At 41.6% G+C, this 13,939-nt stretch overlaps 1 protein-coding gene across 1 annotated transcript in view; it reads right to left on the minus strand.

Annotated features, from left to right (window-relative positions):
- Positions 1-7,895: 7,895 nt before the first annotated feature.
- Positions 7,896-13,939, minus strand: part of PNP (purine nucleoside phosphorylase) — a 7,897-nt gene continuing 1,853 nt past the window's right edge. The window contains exons 2-6 of the mRNA XM_011957910.1: positions 12,723-12,892; positions 10,641-10,744; positions 10,268-10,443; positions 9,964-10,154; positions 7,896-8,606 (exon numbers count right to left, since the gene is read on the minus strand). Coding sequence (XP_011813300.1) covers positions 8,389-8,606; positions 9,964-10,154; positions 10,268-10,443; positions 10,641-10,744; positions 12,723-12,892 — 859 coding nt within the window. The 3' untranslated portion in view covers positions 7,896-8,388. The remainder of the gene's footprint in view (positions 8,607-9,963; positions 10,155-10,267; positions 10,444-10,640; positions 10,745-12,722; positions 12,893-13,939) is intronic.

Consider the following 13,939-nt stretch of genomic DNA (forward strand, 5'->3'; position numbering starts at 1 on the left):
GCCACCATGCCTGGCTAATTTTTGTATTTTTAGTAGAGACAGAGTTTTGCTATGTTGGCCAGGCTGGTCTTACACTCCTGGCCTCAAGTGATCCACCTGCCCCAGCCTCCCAAAGTGCTGGGATTACAGGCACAAGCCACCACACCCGGCCTAGATATACATTTTTTTTTAATCCATTTACCAGTTGATGGGCATTTAGGATGTTTCCAGTCTTTAATATTTTAAAAGTTGCTGTGGACATTTGTGTATGTTTGTGTGGTTATATTCTTATTTCTCTTAGGCAGACAGCTACAAGTAGAATTGCTGGGTCATATGGTAGTTTTGTGCTTTGCCTTCTGAGAAACTGACAAATTGTTTTCCAACTGGCTACACCATTTTACATTTCTACCAGAAAATGGAAATTCCACAATTTAAAAAGATTCTTGTTTTTCTGCATCCTCACCAACATTTGTTAATGTGTGTCTTATTTATTATAGTCATTTTAGTGAGTGTGAAGTGGAATCTCATTGTAGTTTTAATTTACCTTTCCTTCGTCTATTACCTTCCATCCTCTTTATTTTTTTTCTTAACACTTATTATTACCTTAGGTTTTTAAAAACATTTATATTTATTGGTTGTCTGACTCCCCTAATTTAATGTAAATACCATGAAGGTAGAAACATTGTCTTTTTCTTCTCCATATCCCTAACCCCTAGAACGTTTGTTGAGTAAGCAAGTAAACGTATCCTCCTCATATGTTCATCTCTTCTTGTTCAGCAGCCTAGAAAGATACACTTGATAGGTGCCCTGTCTGGAACATTGAAAAGCTGAAAAGCTCAACTTCTTCAAGGTTTCATGCAGATGACAGTTTATAAATTGTCAGTTTTGGTTTTTGCATATATGCATATACGTATACATATGTTTGTGGATTATATGCACACACACAGACATACACACACACATCCTGGCATTTCTATATGAGGCTTAATACATCTGATTATCAAAAGGACAAAGTTCAAAGCAAATGCAGAAAAAAAATGAATGAGTATAAGTGCAATACAGAGTTGTCAAGTAAATGTTATGGTTATCTAGAAACTGAATGGCCATTACATTTACAAATGTCAATACTAGGTACAGATTGATAGCAAGACCTGACACAATGTCAGTTATATAAATCAAACAAGGTTATTTATCCAAAGGGCACGGCATAAAGTCAGCTCAGTCAGAAAAGTGAACACATTCTCCAATTCAGACAGAAGTACATCTTGACTCCAACATCTTCACCAAAAGTGTGCATTATTACAGAAAACTCCTAAATGAGTGAGAAGATTACAGAAATTTATTCTCTCTCGATACAGCCTATCTGTGCTTGTAAACAAGGGTGAATCTGCCTAGAGCCCCTCCTTGGGCAGAGGTATTTCATGTGTCTAAGGGTTAGATAATGACAATACTATCGCTGGGTCTTAGAGAACAGTTTGGTTCTCTAAGGCATCTCTCTCAGCATATCCTGGTCTGAGAATATTCTTGAACTCAGTATTGTGGAACTGAAGCAGGGATCAGTTTCCTATATCTTTGAGAGACCAGCTAACAGCCATATGGTGTATCCTGAAGTGAAGAGTCCGTAGATAACAAATAGTGAAGAAGCTGGACAACCATAAAGAATGGCAGATTGACAGAAAATATCCAAAATTACTCTTACCATAATTCTGTCTTTTTTAATACTAGTTGTTTCTATTTGTGAAGGGGAGGGGAATTTGGCAAAGTAAGCATCGAAGGAAATCTAATGACCTGCCGTCCCAAAAAATTTCAGGCATAACTCAATTTTGCTTTTCAGGGACTTTACCGACTCCATAACATCTTATCTATGATGTCCAGAGTGAGAGCTTTCTCACTGCAAAACAACCGTATGAAAAACAACTACTGTGCCAAATGTCAACTTTATTCCTGTGATCGCAATTAAATAATTTTCATGCTTTGATGACATTAGTGGAACAGTAACAATGGTGGTAGCTATGTATTATTATTTTGGGGGAGACGACACAAGCAGACAATAATAAAGATTAATACTGTGAACCCGAATTGACCTTAAACAATCTCTGACAGATGAAAGAACAGTTGGTAGAACTAGATCAGGTCAGGCTACACAAGACAAGCACCATATTCTACTAACCTTTTATTATAAATTATAACAGGAGCTCAGATAGAAACAGTTCAAAATAAAAGAGGAAAAGGGAAAACCAAGGCCAAAATCAAGTAGCTAGCAAGTGAAATGGTGTTTTAAAAAGAGTAACAGCAAAAAGAGGAAGAGAACAAGAAAGAAAACAAAAAACAAAAAACAAAAAACAATGGCAAGTGAGATAAAACAACAGCTTTCTAGAATGAACAAACAAATTCAGAATGGACGCGAAAGTAAAAGCCCAGTGGAGGGGTAGGGGTTCTTTGACCTGAAAGCAAGAGAGCAAATTCAGATTAATCCAGAAGAATATCAAATCTAATTTATGCCAAACTAAAAGTTAGGCAAATTGATTAAAGACAGGAAAATGTCTATTTTTATTAAAATCCAAATTTACAATAACAGAAAAACCAAGCAGATAACCAGTATTTGTTCAAAGGTGTCCCTTAGAAACAAAACATCATTATGAAAATCAGGGGCCTATTTGCAAGAAAAAAAGGCAACACAAATCTAAGCCAAATCGAATTCGGCAGAAGGCACAGCACAAAATGAATAGCTCTCTTCTTCCCACCTTCTTGCTTTAAAGGAGCAGCAGGTGGCATTATCTCTTTGTGTCTATTCCTATTAGTAATCAACGAACGAACTGAGAAGTGGTGCAAAAATTAAGACCATATTGTTCCTTTGCTTCTAAAAAACTGGAGGTGACAGACACATATCCTTGGCAGCATTGATGTAAGTCATCAAGAAAGCACACAAACTCACTGATGTGAAAAGATCTCCAAGATATGTTAAAATAAAATAGCAAGATACAGAAAATATATATAACATACTAAGTGCTGTTTATAATAAGAGAAGAAAAATAGAATTTGTATTTGTTTATGTTTATATAGATCCTGGAAGAATGCAAAAGAAACTAATAACAGTGGTTACCAGTGGGTGGGGAAGGAAGGGCATGTGAGAACAGGATGGAGGTGAGAGTTCTCACTAAACACATTTAATGTTGCTTAATTTTTGAACTATGTGATTATATACTTATTCACAATTTTATATTAAAAAGACACTGTTGACTTAAGTGTATATTTTCATCTCTAAGTTGTTTGCACTTTTGCCTTTACATTTTACTTTATAACAGCTTACTCTTTTTTTTTTGTGACAGAGTCTTGCCCTGTCACCTAGGCTGGAGTGCAGTGGTATGATCACGGCTCACTACAGCCTTGATATCCCAGGCTCAAGCTAGCCTCCTAGCCTCCTATCTCAGCCTCTCGAATAGCTGGGACTATAGGTGTGCAACACCATGCCTAGCTAATTTTTAAATTTTTTATAGAAACAGAGTCTCACCATGTTGCCTAGTCTTGTCTCAAAAAGTGCTGGGATTACAGGCATGAGCCACTGTGCCTGGCTAATTTACTCTTTTTTATTTTATTTTATTTTTATTTTTCAAGACAAAGTCTCGCTCTGTCACCCAGGCTGGAGTGCAGTGGCGCCATCTCGGCTCACTGCAAGCTCCACCTCCTGGGTTCACGCCATTCTCCTGCCTCAGCCTCCTGAGTAGCTGGGACTACAGGTACCCACCACCATGCCCAGCTAATTTTTTGTATTTTTAGTAGAAACGGGGTTTCACCATGTTAGCCAGGATGGTCTCGATCTTCTGACCTCGTGACCTGCCTGCCTTAGCCTCCCAAAGTGCTGGGATTACAGGCGTGAGCCACCGTGCCTGGCCAAGTTTATTCTTTAAAATGCTACAGAAGACCCCAACCTGACTAAAAATTAAATACTTAACACCAATCATTATGCTATTCTATACAGTTAATTTTGGGTGAAAGTAATTCTACTATCAAAACAAGCCTCTCTTTTAGTCAGGCTTCTATCCACCAAAATGCTACAGTGCAATTTTCACCTACCAGTCCTTAGTTTAAAAACCATCAAAGGCTGGCCATCTTGCTTAGAAAATAAGGTCTTACTCTTTTGTTTTGTTTTGCTTTTTAGAGAACAGGGTCTCGCTCTGTTGCTGAGGCTGGAGTGCAGTGGCTCCATCATGGCTCACTGAAGGCTCAGCCTCCCCAACTCAAGCAATCCTCCCACCTCAGCCTCCCAAGTGGCGGGGACCACAGGCATCCACCACCACATCCAGCTAATTTTTGTATTTTTTTTAGAGACAAGGTTTCCCCATTTGCCCAGGCTGGTCCTGAACTTGGTCTTGAACTTCTGGGCTCAAGCGATCCGCCCAACTTGGCCTCCCAAAGTGCTGAGATACAGGTGTGAGCCACGGCGCCCGGCCCTAAGGTCCTACTCTTGAGCCTGGAATCAGAGCTCCTCTCTACCTTACTGCCCATACTCCCATTTATTTCTTCATCTTAACTATTTCAATTTGTTAAATGATTAAACATTCCTGGATTCATCTGTATGTAATGCTCTCTGCTATGTCCTCTTAACCTACCTTTTTTTTTTTTTTTCCAAAGATGGAGTCTTAACTCTCTCACTTAGAGTGCAGTGCCACAATCATAAAGCCCACTCCAGCTTCAAACTCCTGTGCTCAAGTAAATCTCCCACCTGGTATATGTGATTATAGGCATAAACCACCATGCCTGGCATTTCTGTAAGGCCTAAATAATGTCTCATCAATCCTTTCCTACTCCCCAACTCTGGTGATGGTCCTCTTCTCTGAAATCTGTAGCACATACCATCATCGACACTTAGCATACACTACTTTTCACACATTACTGTATTCCTTTTTTAAAAAATTAGGCCCTCTTCCTCAGTTCAGTCAAAAAAGCTGATTCTAAACAATGACAATATAACATTTGAAGAGACTAGTAATAGTCTTTAGCAGCTGTAAGGGACTCAAATAACTCAGCCTAGTTATTTCTTTTTCATGCATACATCTTATCTCACATCTAGACTACAGGCACTTCATCTTATACCAACTTACATTTTGGTTTTTAGGACAATGTTCTCTACATTAATACATGATTAATGAATACTTATTGGTGCTAATAAAGATGATCATGATAGGGTCAAGAAAACAAGCCTGACTTCAACGTGTTTGGACATCTACCATGAGATTCAATAAAATCAATCTATTTTGCAGGCATTCTGCAGGCCCCTCCAGAAACAAATGGTATCATCACCAGTTTTTTTCAAGAATGTCTTTTCTCTGGGAAGCCCTCCCACACCTACTTCCCTTCACTGTGTGCTCGTATCCTACAATCCTAAACTGATATATTCAGCTTTGGCTGGACTGGTTGGCTTTTTAAAATCAGATACTTGATAAACAAAATGTGGTGTATCCATGCCATAGAACATTACTTGGTCACAAAAAGGAATTAAGTACTGATACATGCTACAGCTTGGATGAATCTTGAAAACATTATGCTAAGTGAAAGAAGCCAGCAACAAAAGTCTAATTTCATTAGTGTGAAAGACCAACATAGTGAAATCTATAGACACAGAAGGTAGATCAATGGTTGTTTGGGGCTATGGGGAAGCAGATAAGGTTTCCCTTTGAAGTGATGAAATGATCTCAAAATAACTGGTAATAATTGTGCTTATTTATGAATACACAAAAGACCATTGAATTGCACACCTTAAATGGGTGAATTCTATGGTATGTAAATTTTATCTCAATACAGCTATTTTTAAAAAAGAAACTGAATAGGCTGGGCGCGGCGGCCCACACCTGTAATCCCAGCTCTTTGGGAGGCTGAGGCAGGCAGATCACGAGGAGGTCAGGAGATCATGACCATCCTGGCTAACACAGAGAAACCCCGTCTCTACTTAAAAAATACAAAAAATTAGCCGGGTGTGGTTGCAGGCACCTGTAGTCCCAGCTACTTGGGAGGCTGAGGCAGGAGAATGGCATGAATCCGGAAAGCAGAGTTTGCAGCAAGCCAAGATTGTGCCACTGCACTCCAGCCTGGGCGACACAGTGAGACTCCGTCTCAAAAAAACAGAAAAGAAAAGAGACTGAATATTATGTCTTCATATAAATATGAATTTAGTAAATCTACTTACTAAATCTAAAAAGATTACAATGCTCTTAAACATTCCACTCAATTATCTCTAGGACATATTTTTCAGATGGCCCCATTCTGATTCCTGGTCAGTCTGACCAAGAGACAGATTGGGGTAGGAAAGCCAAGTACCAAATGCAGCTCTCCTCAAACCAGTTACCTTTCTGCCTGTCTCACTAGAGCCTTTCATGTCCTGATCTAGTCACACCAGTTGTGACTATGATTCATGAACATGCCTAGTACTTTTTGCAGCTCTGCTTTGGCTCATCCTGATGTGAAATCCTCTTCCCCTGCTTCATCCTTCAAGACTAGTCTCAAAGTTTTCTATAAAACTTTACCTAAGTATCCATCACTTTAAGCAAAAGAAAAAAAGAAAAAAAAATTTTCCCTAATCTACCCAATTCTCACTGTTGGGTGTATACAATCAGTCCCTCCTTTGAGCTCCCACATGTGACTTTGTACTCATTTTGTACAAGCGTTATACAACAGTGACCTTGTAAATGAATCTTAAGATTGTAGGGCAAGGCCAGGAGGATGGCTCACTCTGGTAATCCTAGCACCTTGGTAGGCCAAAGCAGGAGGATTGCTTGAAGCCAGGAGTTTGAGACCAGCCTCAGCCACATGACGAAACTCCATTTCTACCAAAAAATACAAAAATTAGCCAGATGTGGTGGCATGCACCTGTGGTCCCAGCTACTCAGGAGGCTGAGGCGAGAGGATCACTTAAGCCTGAGTGACAGAGGTTGCAGTGAACTGAGATCACAGCACCGCACTGCAGCCTGGGTGACAGAGTGAGACCCTGTATCAAAACAAGAGACAGAGCCACTCCAAGATGCTTTTTCTTTGTGTTGGGCAGTTAAGTAGGTCAGTTAACCAAACAAAGGATAATTTGAAAGTTCTCCAAAGCAGCCTGTGCAAAGTATCTCTTCTGTATTATACCACTAACAACTAAAATGTTGTCACTACTAGAGACTCATCCAGACTGGTCTTTCTCAAAAGGCACACAGGCCTGGGAGGGCAGTGTGGTTTTGAAACATGCCAGGCAGCTGAATGCAAGTTGATAAGCAAAGATAATAGTGCAGTGAGCCAACAAGGGGGAAATGCCTGGATACAGTATCACAGGGAGGTTCTGACCAAGTGAAGAGAAAGACTGGAGCCCAGAAAGGAAGTGGAAGGACAGAAGCAGACGCTCAAAGAGAAGCAGAGTGTGAATAAACTTCACAGGTTTGCCTGGGGCTGGCAGCAATCCAATGAACAACAGAATGGCTGACAGCAGACAGGCGTTTGCCACTGCCTTGTCAGAATGGAGTGAATGGAGAGTGTGGTTACGGACGTTAGAGAAGAGTAGGAGAGAAAAGGCAAACAAGAGGAAATATAATTAGGGCTTTGGTAAGGAAGCGGGAACTAAGGAAGAGGCTAATCAGTGAACTGATTCAGCTATGATCAAATAGACAGGAAATGAAACAATCAGAAGGCAAGGGAGAGAGGAAGGACTAGCCTGACGGATGTGGCCATCAAGTGCCAGAAGTTAACTTTTCCTTACCATCTCATAACCTCTTTCTCACCTTTCATCATTTTGCCCTTCTTCATCCTTTGCTACACTCACATACTATCTCATCTCAGTTCCTAATTACTTGTCTGAGAAGCAGATAGTCACACAAGACATGTGGTCTCACATCCTTTCATGTCAATCTTCTCCTGTGCCTCAGCCTCATCCCAAGTTACACAAAAAATGAAACTATTTCATCTTTCTCTTTATTCTGACAACATTATGACATTAAATAAAGTCCAAGAGGTATTGGGTTAGTCCTTGTTTGGTCTCTGGTGATTTAGATAAGGCAGAACAGAGCCCCCAGGAATGTATTATCTCAAAAAGCTAGTAGCAGCTGCTGTGCAAAGTTCTAAGGCCCAAGTCAAATCCTGGGCACCTCCACAGATGCATGGTAGGGCATGGGCTCCAGCTCTTGTATAAGAAAGAACAGAAATGAGAACAGCTTTATTTTGTAGCGCCAACGTCTCACTATGCTCACACCTGTGATCCCAGCTGTGAGAAGAGAATCTGGCACTAGAAGGGTCTAGTGGAAGAAAGTGGGAAAGGTGAAGGACAGAAATCTTTTCCTTTCTGCTACAACCTAAGGACAGAGGCACATGACTCCAGCAAGGGGTCAAAGAAGGTAGCAGCTACTTGGAACTTGCGTGAAAGACGCCAGACCACTCCAGGGCAGGTCAACTGGCTTTGTCAGGGAGTGGAATGCTGGCCATAAGAATGGAGACCAACTGTTCCAATTTCTGTGCAGCTTGTTTGCCAGCCGCTAATACTTCTTCGTGGTTGGCCTTCTCCAGGCTTTCATAATCCATGATGACCTTGTTGGTGATGAGTGAGAAGCCGAAAACTCGAAGTCCACAGTGCCGTGCAACGATAACTTCTGGTACTGTACTCATGCCTGATGGTGAGAAAGATTGATGGTGAAAAAGATGGAAACCAACTGTCAGGATCCTCAAATAACTCTTTTCCTTGCCCTTTAGACTCACTTTCAACAAGAATTAAAAATCTCAAAAAACATCCAAAGATGGCCAGGTGCAGCGGTTCACACCTGTAATCCCAGCACTTTGGGAGGCCAAAGCAGAAGGATGTCTTGAGCCCAGGAGTCTGAAACCAGCCTGGGCAACATAGCGAGACCTTGGTTCAAAAAATAAGTAAAATTGGGGGGAGAGGGGTGGGATTGCATTGGGGAGTTATACCTGATATAAATGATGAATTGATGGGTGCTGACGAGTTGATGGGTGCAGCACACCAACATGGCACAAGTATACATATGTAACAAACCTGCACGCTATGCACATGTACCCTAGAACTTAAAGTATAATAAAAAAATAAAAAATAAAAAAAATAAGTAAAATTAGCCAGGTGTGGTAGTGTATGCCTGTGGTCCTAGCTACTCAGGAGGCTGAGGTGGGAGGATTGTTTGAGTCCAGGCAGCTAGAACTGCAGTAAGCTAGAGATGGTGCCACTGCACTCCACTCTTGGCAACAGAGCAAGGTCCCACCTAAAATCCAAAGAAGCAACTAAATTATTATTGAGGTATGTTCTTCTGTATTGCCTAAAATAAATACACATTTCTTAAAATCACCAATGCAATGCTTCATTTCTGTATTTGTGGCAATTTTGAAGTCAATCCTAATGATAGAGTTCCATCTTACAGCTGGAGGTACAGAAGGTGGCTATAGTGAATTTTTTAGAATTCTTAGAAACAGTCATCAAATTGGCCACGTGCAGTGGGTCATGCCTGTAATGCCAGCATGTTAGGAGGCCTAGATGGGCGGATCACCTGAGATCACAAGTTCAAGGACCAGCCTGGCCAATATGGTGAAACCTCGTCTCTACTAAAAATACAAAAATTAACTGGGTTTGGTGGCACACGTCTGTAATCCCAGCTACTTGGAAGGCTGAGGCATGAGAATTGTTAGAACCTGGGAGGCGGAGGTTGCAGTAAGCCAAGATTATGCCACTGCAGTCCAGCCTGGGCGACAGAGCGAGACACCATCTCAAAAAAAAAAAAACATCAAATCATGGATAGGTCATTCATTAGCACTGCAGCTGTTAACCCCTTGGTGCTTCGTAAGGAGATTTGATGCTACACCAAATCTCACCACTTTGTATTTCAAGAAGTCAGTTTAATTCACCCTTTTCTGAAATCAGATCCTCTCAATCCAATGAGTCCTGTTATCTCCTACTCCTTCCCATTCCCATTTTGCTAAGTCCCTCTCTCTTCAAGCCTCCAGCCAAATTCCCCTTCTCACCAACAGCATCTGCTCCCAGCTTCTGCAGCAGACGAGATTCTGCCACAGTCTCAAAGCTGGGGCCTGCCAGCATCACATAGGTGCCTTCCTGTAGCTCACGTTGCTCTCCCATTTGTTTCCACATACTGAGAGCCGTCTGCCTCATAGTCCGGTCGTAGGCATCAGACATGGCAGGGAAACGAACTCCAAACCTAGGACACAGGTTGAATTATCTCACATAAATGGAATTTTAAAAATTCTCCCAAGGCTCCTAGAGAAGTCCTTAAATCCTACCCATCTGGAAAAAACAGAGTAAGATACATACCTTTCATCATTGGGCCCTCTGAGAGGGTTCTGACCACTGAAACCAGGTAGGTTGATATGGTCACGGATCAGCATGATATCTCCAACCTCAAACTTGGGGTTCAGCCCTCCTGCTGCATTGGTGACCACCAGGGTGTCCACACCCAGAAGGTGGAAAACCCTCACTGGGAATGTCACCTTCGAAACAAAAGATCAGAAAAAAATTTGACAAAATTTCATCAATCCAGCTACACGGAAATGCATGATATACATCATGAAAGAAAAGGAAGGAGGGGACCAAAAATCCACCTAGCCCAGATAGCTAGGTAGTGAAAGAGGCTAGATAGTTTTCTCCTGCCTCTTCCAGATCCAACCAGCCTAGTCCCCTGATTTACCTTCCAGAGCGAGTACCCTTCATACATATGGAACCTGCCCTGCATTATCACACAGGCTCTGTCATTCAGGAACCCAAACACCAGTCGGCCAACGTGACCTGGCACTGTATACAAAAAAGAAAGAGAAATGAATGGGATTATACTTTCATGCAACACATATCCATTGAGCACCTACTGTGAGTTACTCGCTCTGCTCAAAATGTTAGGATATAATTAAGTAAAAGACTCATTATTATCTCCGCTTTCAGAAAGTTTAAGTCTGGTGGGAGACCTAGGCATTACTCATAATTATAGAAGTACAACCTGAGATTAGAGATATGGGGTAAGGATGTTCAGCATGAACATACAAAGAAGGAAGGCCTTTTTAAAGAAATTTCAAGATAATACAAGCCATACTGCCAGAGAGTAAAAAGTGAGTAAAAAAAAGTAGATACTCAGAAATGGAAGGTTCAATACCACATGCTGTCACTTATAAGTGGGAGCCAAATGTATACATATGGACCTACAGAAATAATAGACACTGGGGACTCGGAAGTGAGAAAGTGGGAGGGGGATGAGGGATGAGAAATTACCTAATGAGTACAATGTTCACTGCTCAGGTGATGGTTACACTAAAGCACAGACTTCACCACCATGCAGTATATCCATATAACAAAACTGCATTGTACCCCTGTGAATCTATAAAAATTAAAATAAACAATAGGCCAGGTGAGGTGCCTCACCACTGTAATCTCAGCACTTTGGGAGGCCAAGACAGGTGGATCAAGAGGTCAGGAGTTTAAGACCACCCTGGCCAACATGGTGAAAACCCATCTCTACTAAAAATACAAAAATTAGCTGGGTGTGGTGGCACATGCCTGTAATCCCAGCTACTCAGGAGGCTGAGGTGGGAGAATCACTTGAACTTGGGAGGTGGAGGTTGCAGTGAGTTGAGATCACACCACTGCACTTGAGCCTGGGTGACAGAGTGAGACTCCTTTTCAAAAAAAAAAAAAGTGATGCAGTAATTATAGACCTCTTCAAATTTTTCAAAGTTCTCAAAACATGTATTCTTATATATTGCCCTAAGTTAATTACCTACCTCCTCAGTCCAGCAAGCAAGCTCATAGTATACTTACTCTGGCTTCCTAAAGAAGAGACTACTAAACTAGGGGAAACGAATTTGAACACATGCAAGTCTCTTTCCTTATGACCCATAGAACAGTCCTACGGGAACACATGTCCATGTAGGGGTGCGTGGGAGTGCAAAGATAACTCCCCACCGACATAACAACCATTATTACCATTCCCTTATCTGGCAATCTCTTCTAATAGATGGTCAACCTATCCCTTAGGGAATGGGAGAGGGACCAGAACCAAGAGGAAGAGCTGAGGAATTCTCAAAGATAGAGGAGCTTGTGCAAAAAAACAAAATGAAACAAAAACAGTAATAAAGTTGACATAGGAAACCCAAGTGGCGTATAAAAAATAAACATGTTGATAAGCTTAAAAAAATTAACCCCCTTATCATTTAATGCAGTGCCCTTCTCACTGGGGGTAGGAGTGGCCAATGGAGCCAACGTCACTGCTATCTCCCTTAAAGAAGTATGCCCTTCATTCACCCTCTCTTAATGTTTCCCACACCTTCCCCCTCTGCTCTCCAAGTCTTGTTTCAAAGGGTTTAAAAAACAGCTATTAAAGGTCTTTTCCTGCCATCAGGTCTTAAAAAAAATTCTTAACTCTCCAGGGAAAAGAAGAAAGAAATCTTAAAAATTAATAAATAAACCAACAGAAGTTAGTTATTTGAGAAATTAAGTAAACCAAATAAATGACCCTTGCCCTTTACTTGGCCCCTGTCACCTGGCCCTCTTCTAAGTCTTAGTCTCAGTCCACTGACACACACATGCCCTGTCTCTTGTGGGATGTCTGCTAGAGGAATCTCCTGAGTCATTCTGACTCACGGTGGGCTTTTCTCCTCTCTTACAATATTTGTCTTCAGCGAAATGCTAGGTCAAGGAGTAGAAACGTTGGCCTCCTTGGTTGTGTCCCACAGAATCCCAATAACATCCCTCAGCCCCATTCCCCGCTTTCACTTGCCAGTACCTGTACTTCGGGGAAAGTTGGGGATTTCACTGTAGTCAAAGATCTGGGCCTGAGTTAATTTATCTGTCAGACCTCCTAATCCAGAACCACAGATTATTGCAACTTGAGGTCGGTGCTTAGTGTGAGACAGAAGCCATTCTGCAGTGTTCTTATAGTCTTCATATGTGTATCTAGGGGAGAAAAAACATCAAGGTGAATTCTGCTCCCATTCCAAGGCCATCACAGACAAATGACCTTTGGTGCAAAAAGGCTGGCAGGTACACTGAGGCAGCAGGGACAGAGAAGTTGGCACAGAGGGAGAGGCCATACTATGCTCACTCACCTACTCAGCCACCCTTCTTTCTGAATCAAGCCCACTACAAGTCTGATATGAAACTCCCTCCATTCCAGAGCCTGGCAAAAATTAATGAAGCCTGTTTCTACTAACAGACCCAACTCCAGTGTTGGATCTACTGAACACTGGCAAGTTGCATACTTATCCTTATGACAAAGGTTTAGAGAGGAAGGAACCAGAGTCTACAGGGAAGTGCAATGAAATAATCAAATTAGGGAGGGTAAAAGGGCTTGACCAGGAGGGAGCCCAACAAGAGTACTCAAAATGGGATTAAGCCCTTCCCGAGGGTGGTGACCACCTAGTAAAATTCCCCTTATTACTTTACCTATTCCCCAAAGACATTCAAAATGTAATTAAGACCAACTACCATGAAGGCAGGGATAAACTCAGATTTCCTTTTAACCGTCATCCCTCCAGTTCCTTCCTCAGCCAAAGACTTAAGGGCTACATTTTTTTTTTTTCTAAACCAATAAAACACAATGGGAACACCCCTGGTAGAGGTCTACATACCATTCTTAGCTCCCTGGATCACAAAGGGGTTAATTCCAGACAAGAAACTAGATAAAGTGCTGTACAAAAAAGCAGACCCAGTCCACAGTACTGGTTGTCAAAAGGCTAAACCAGGACTGACTACACTAATTCTCAGCAGACGCTTGTTAGAAAGACAGATTCTGGCACTCCAGCCTGGTGACAGAGTGAGATCCTATATAAAAAACAAAAAACAAACCAAAAAACGGATTCTGAAGCCCATGTAATTTTGATTTTAAAACCAGGTTTAGGGGCCAGGCACGGTGGCTCATGCCTGTAATCCCAGCACTTTGGGAGGCTGAGGGGGGTTCACGAGGTCAGGAGATCGAGACCATCCTGGCTAACACGGTGAAAC

The sequence above is a fragment of the Colobus angolensis genome, unplaced genomic scaffold (assembly GCF_000951035.1).
Source record: "Colobus angolensis palliatus isolate OR3802 unplaced genomic scaffold, Cang.pa_1.0 Scaffold451, whole genome shotgun sequence".
Lineage (NCBI taxonomy): Eukaryota > Metazoa > Chordata > Mammalia > Primates > Cercopithecidae > Colobus > Colobus angolensis.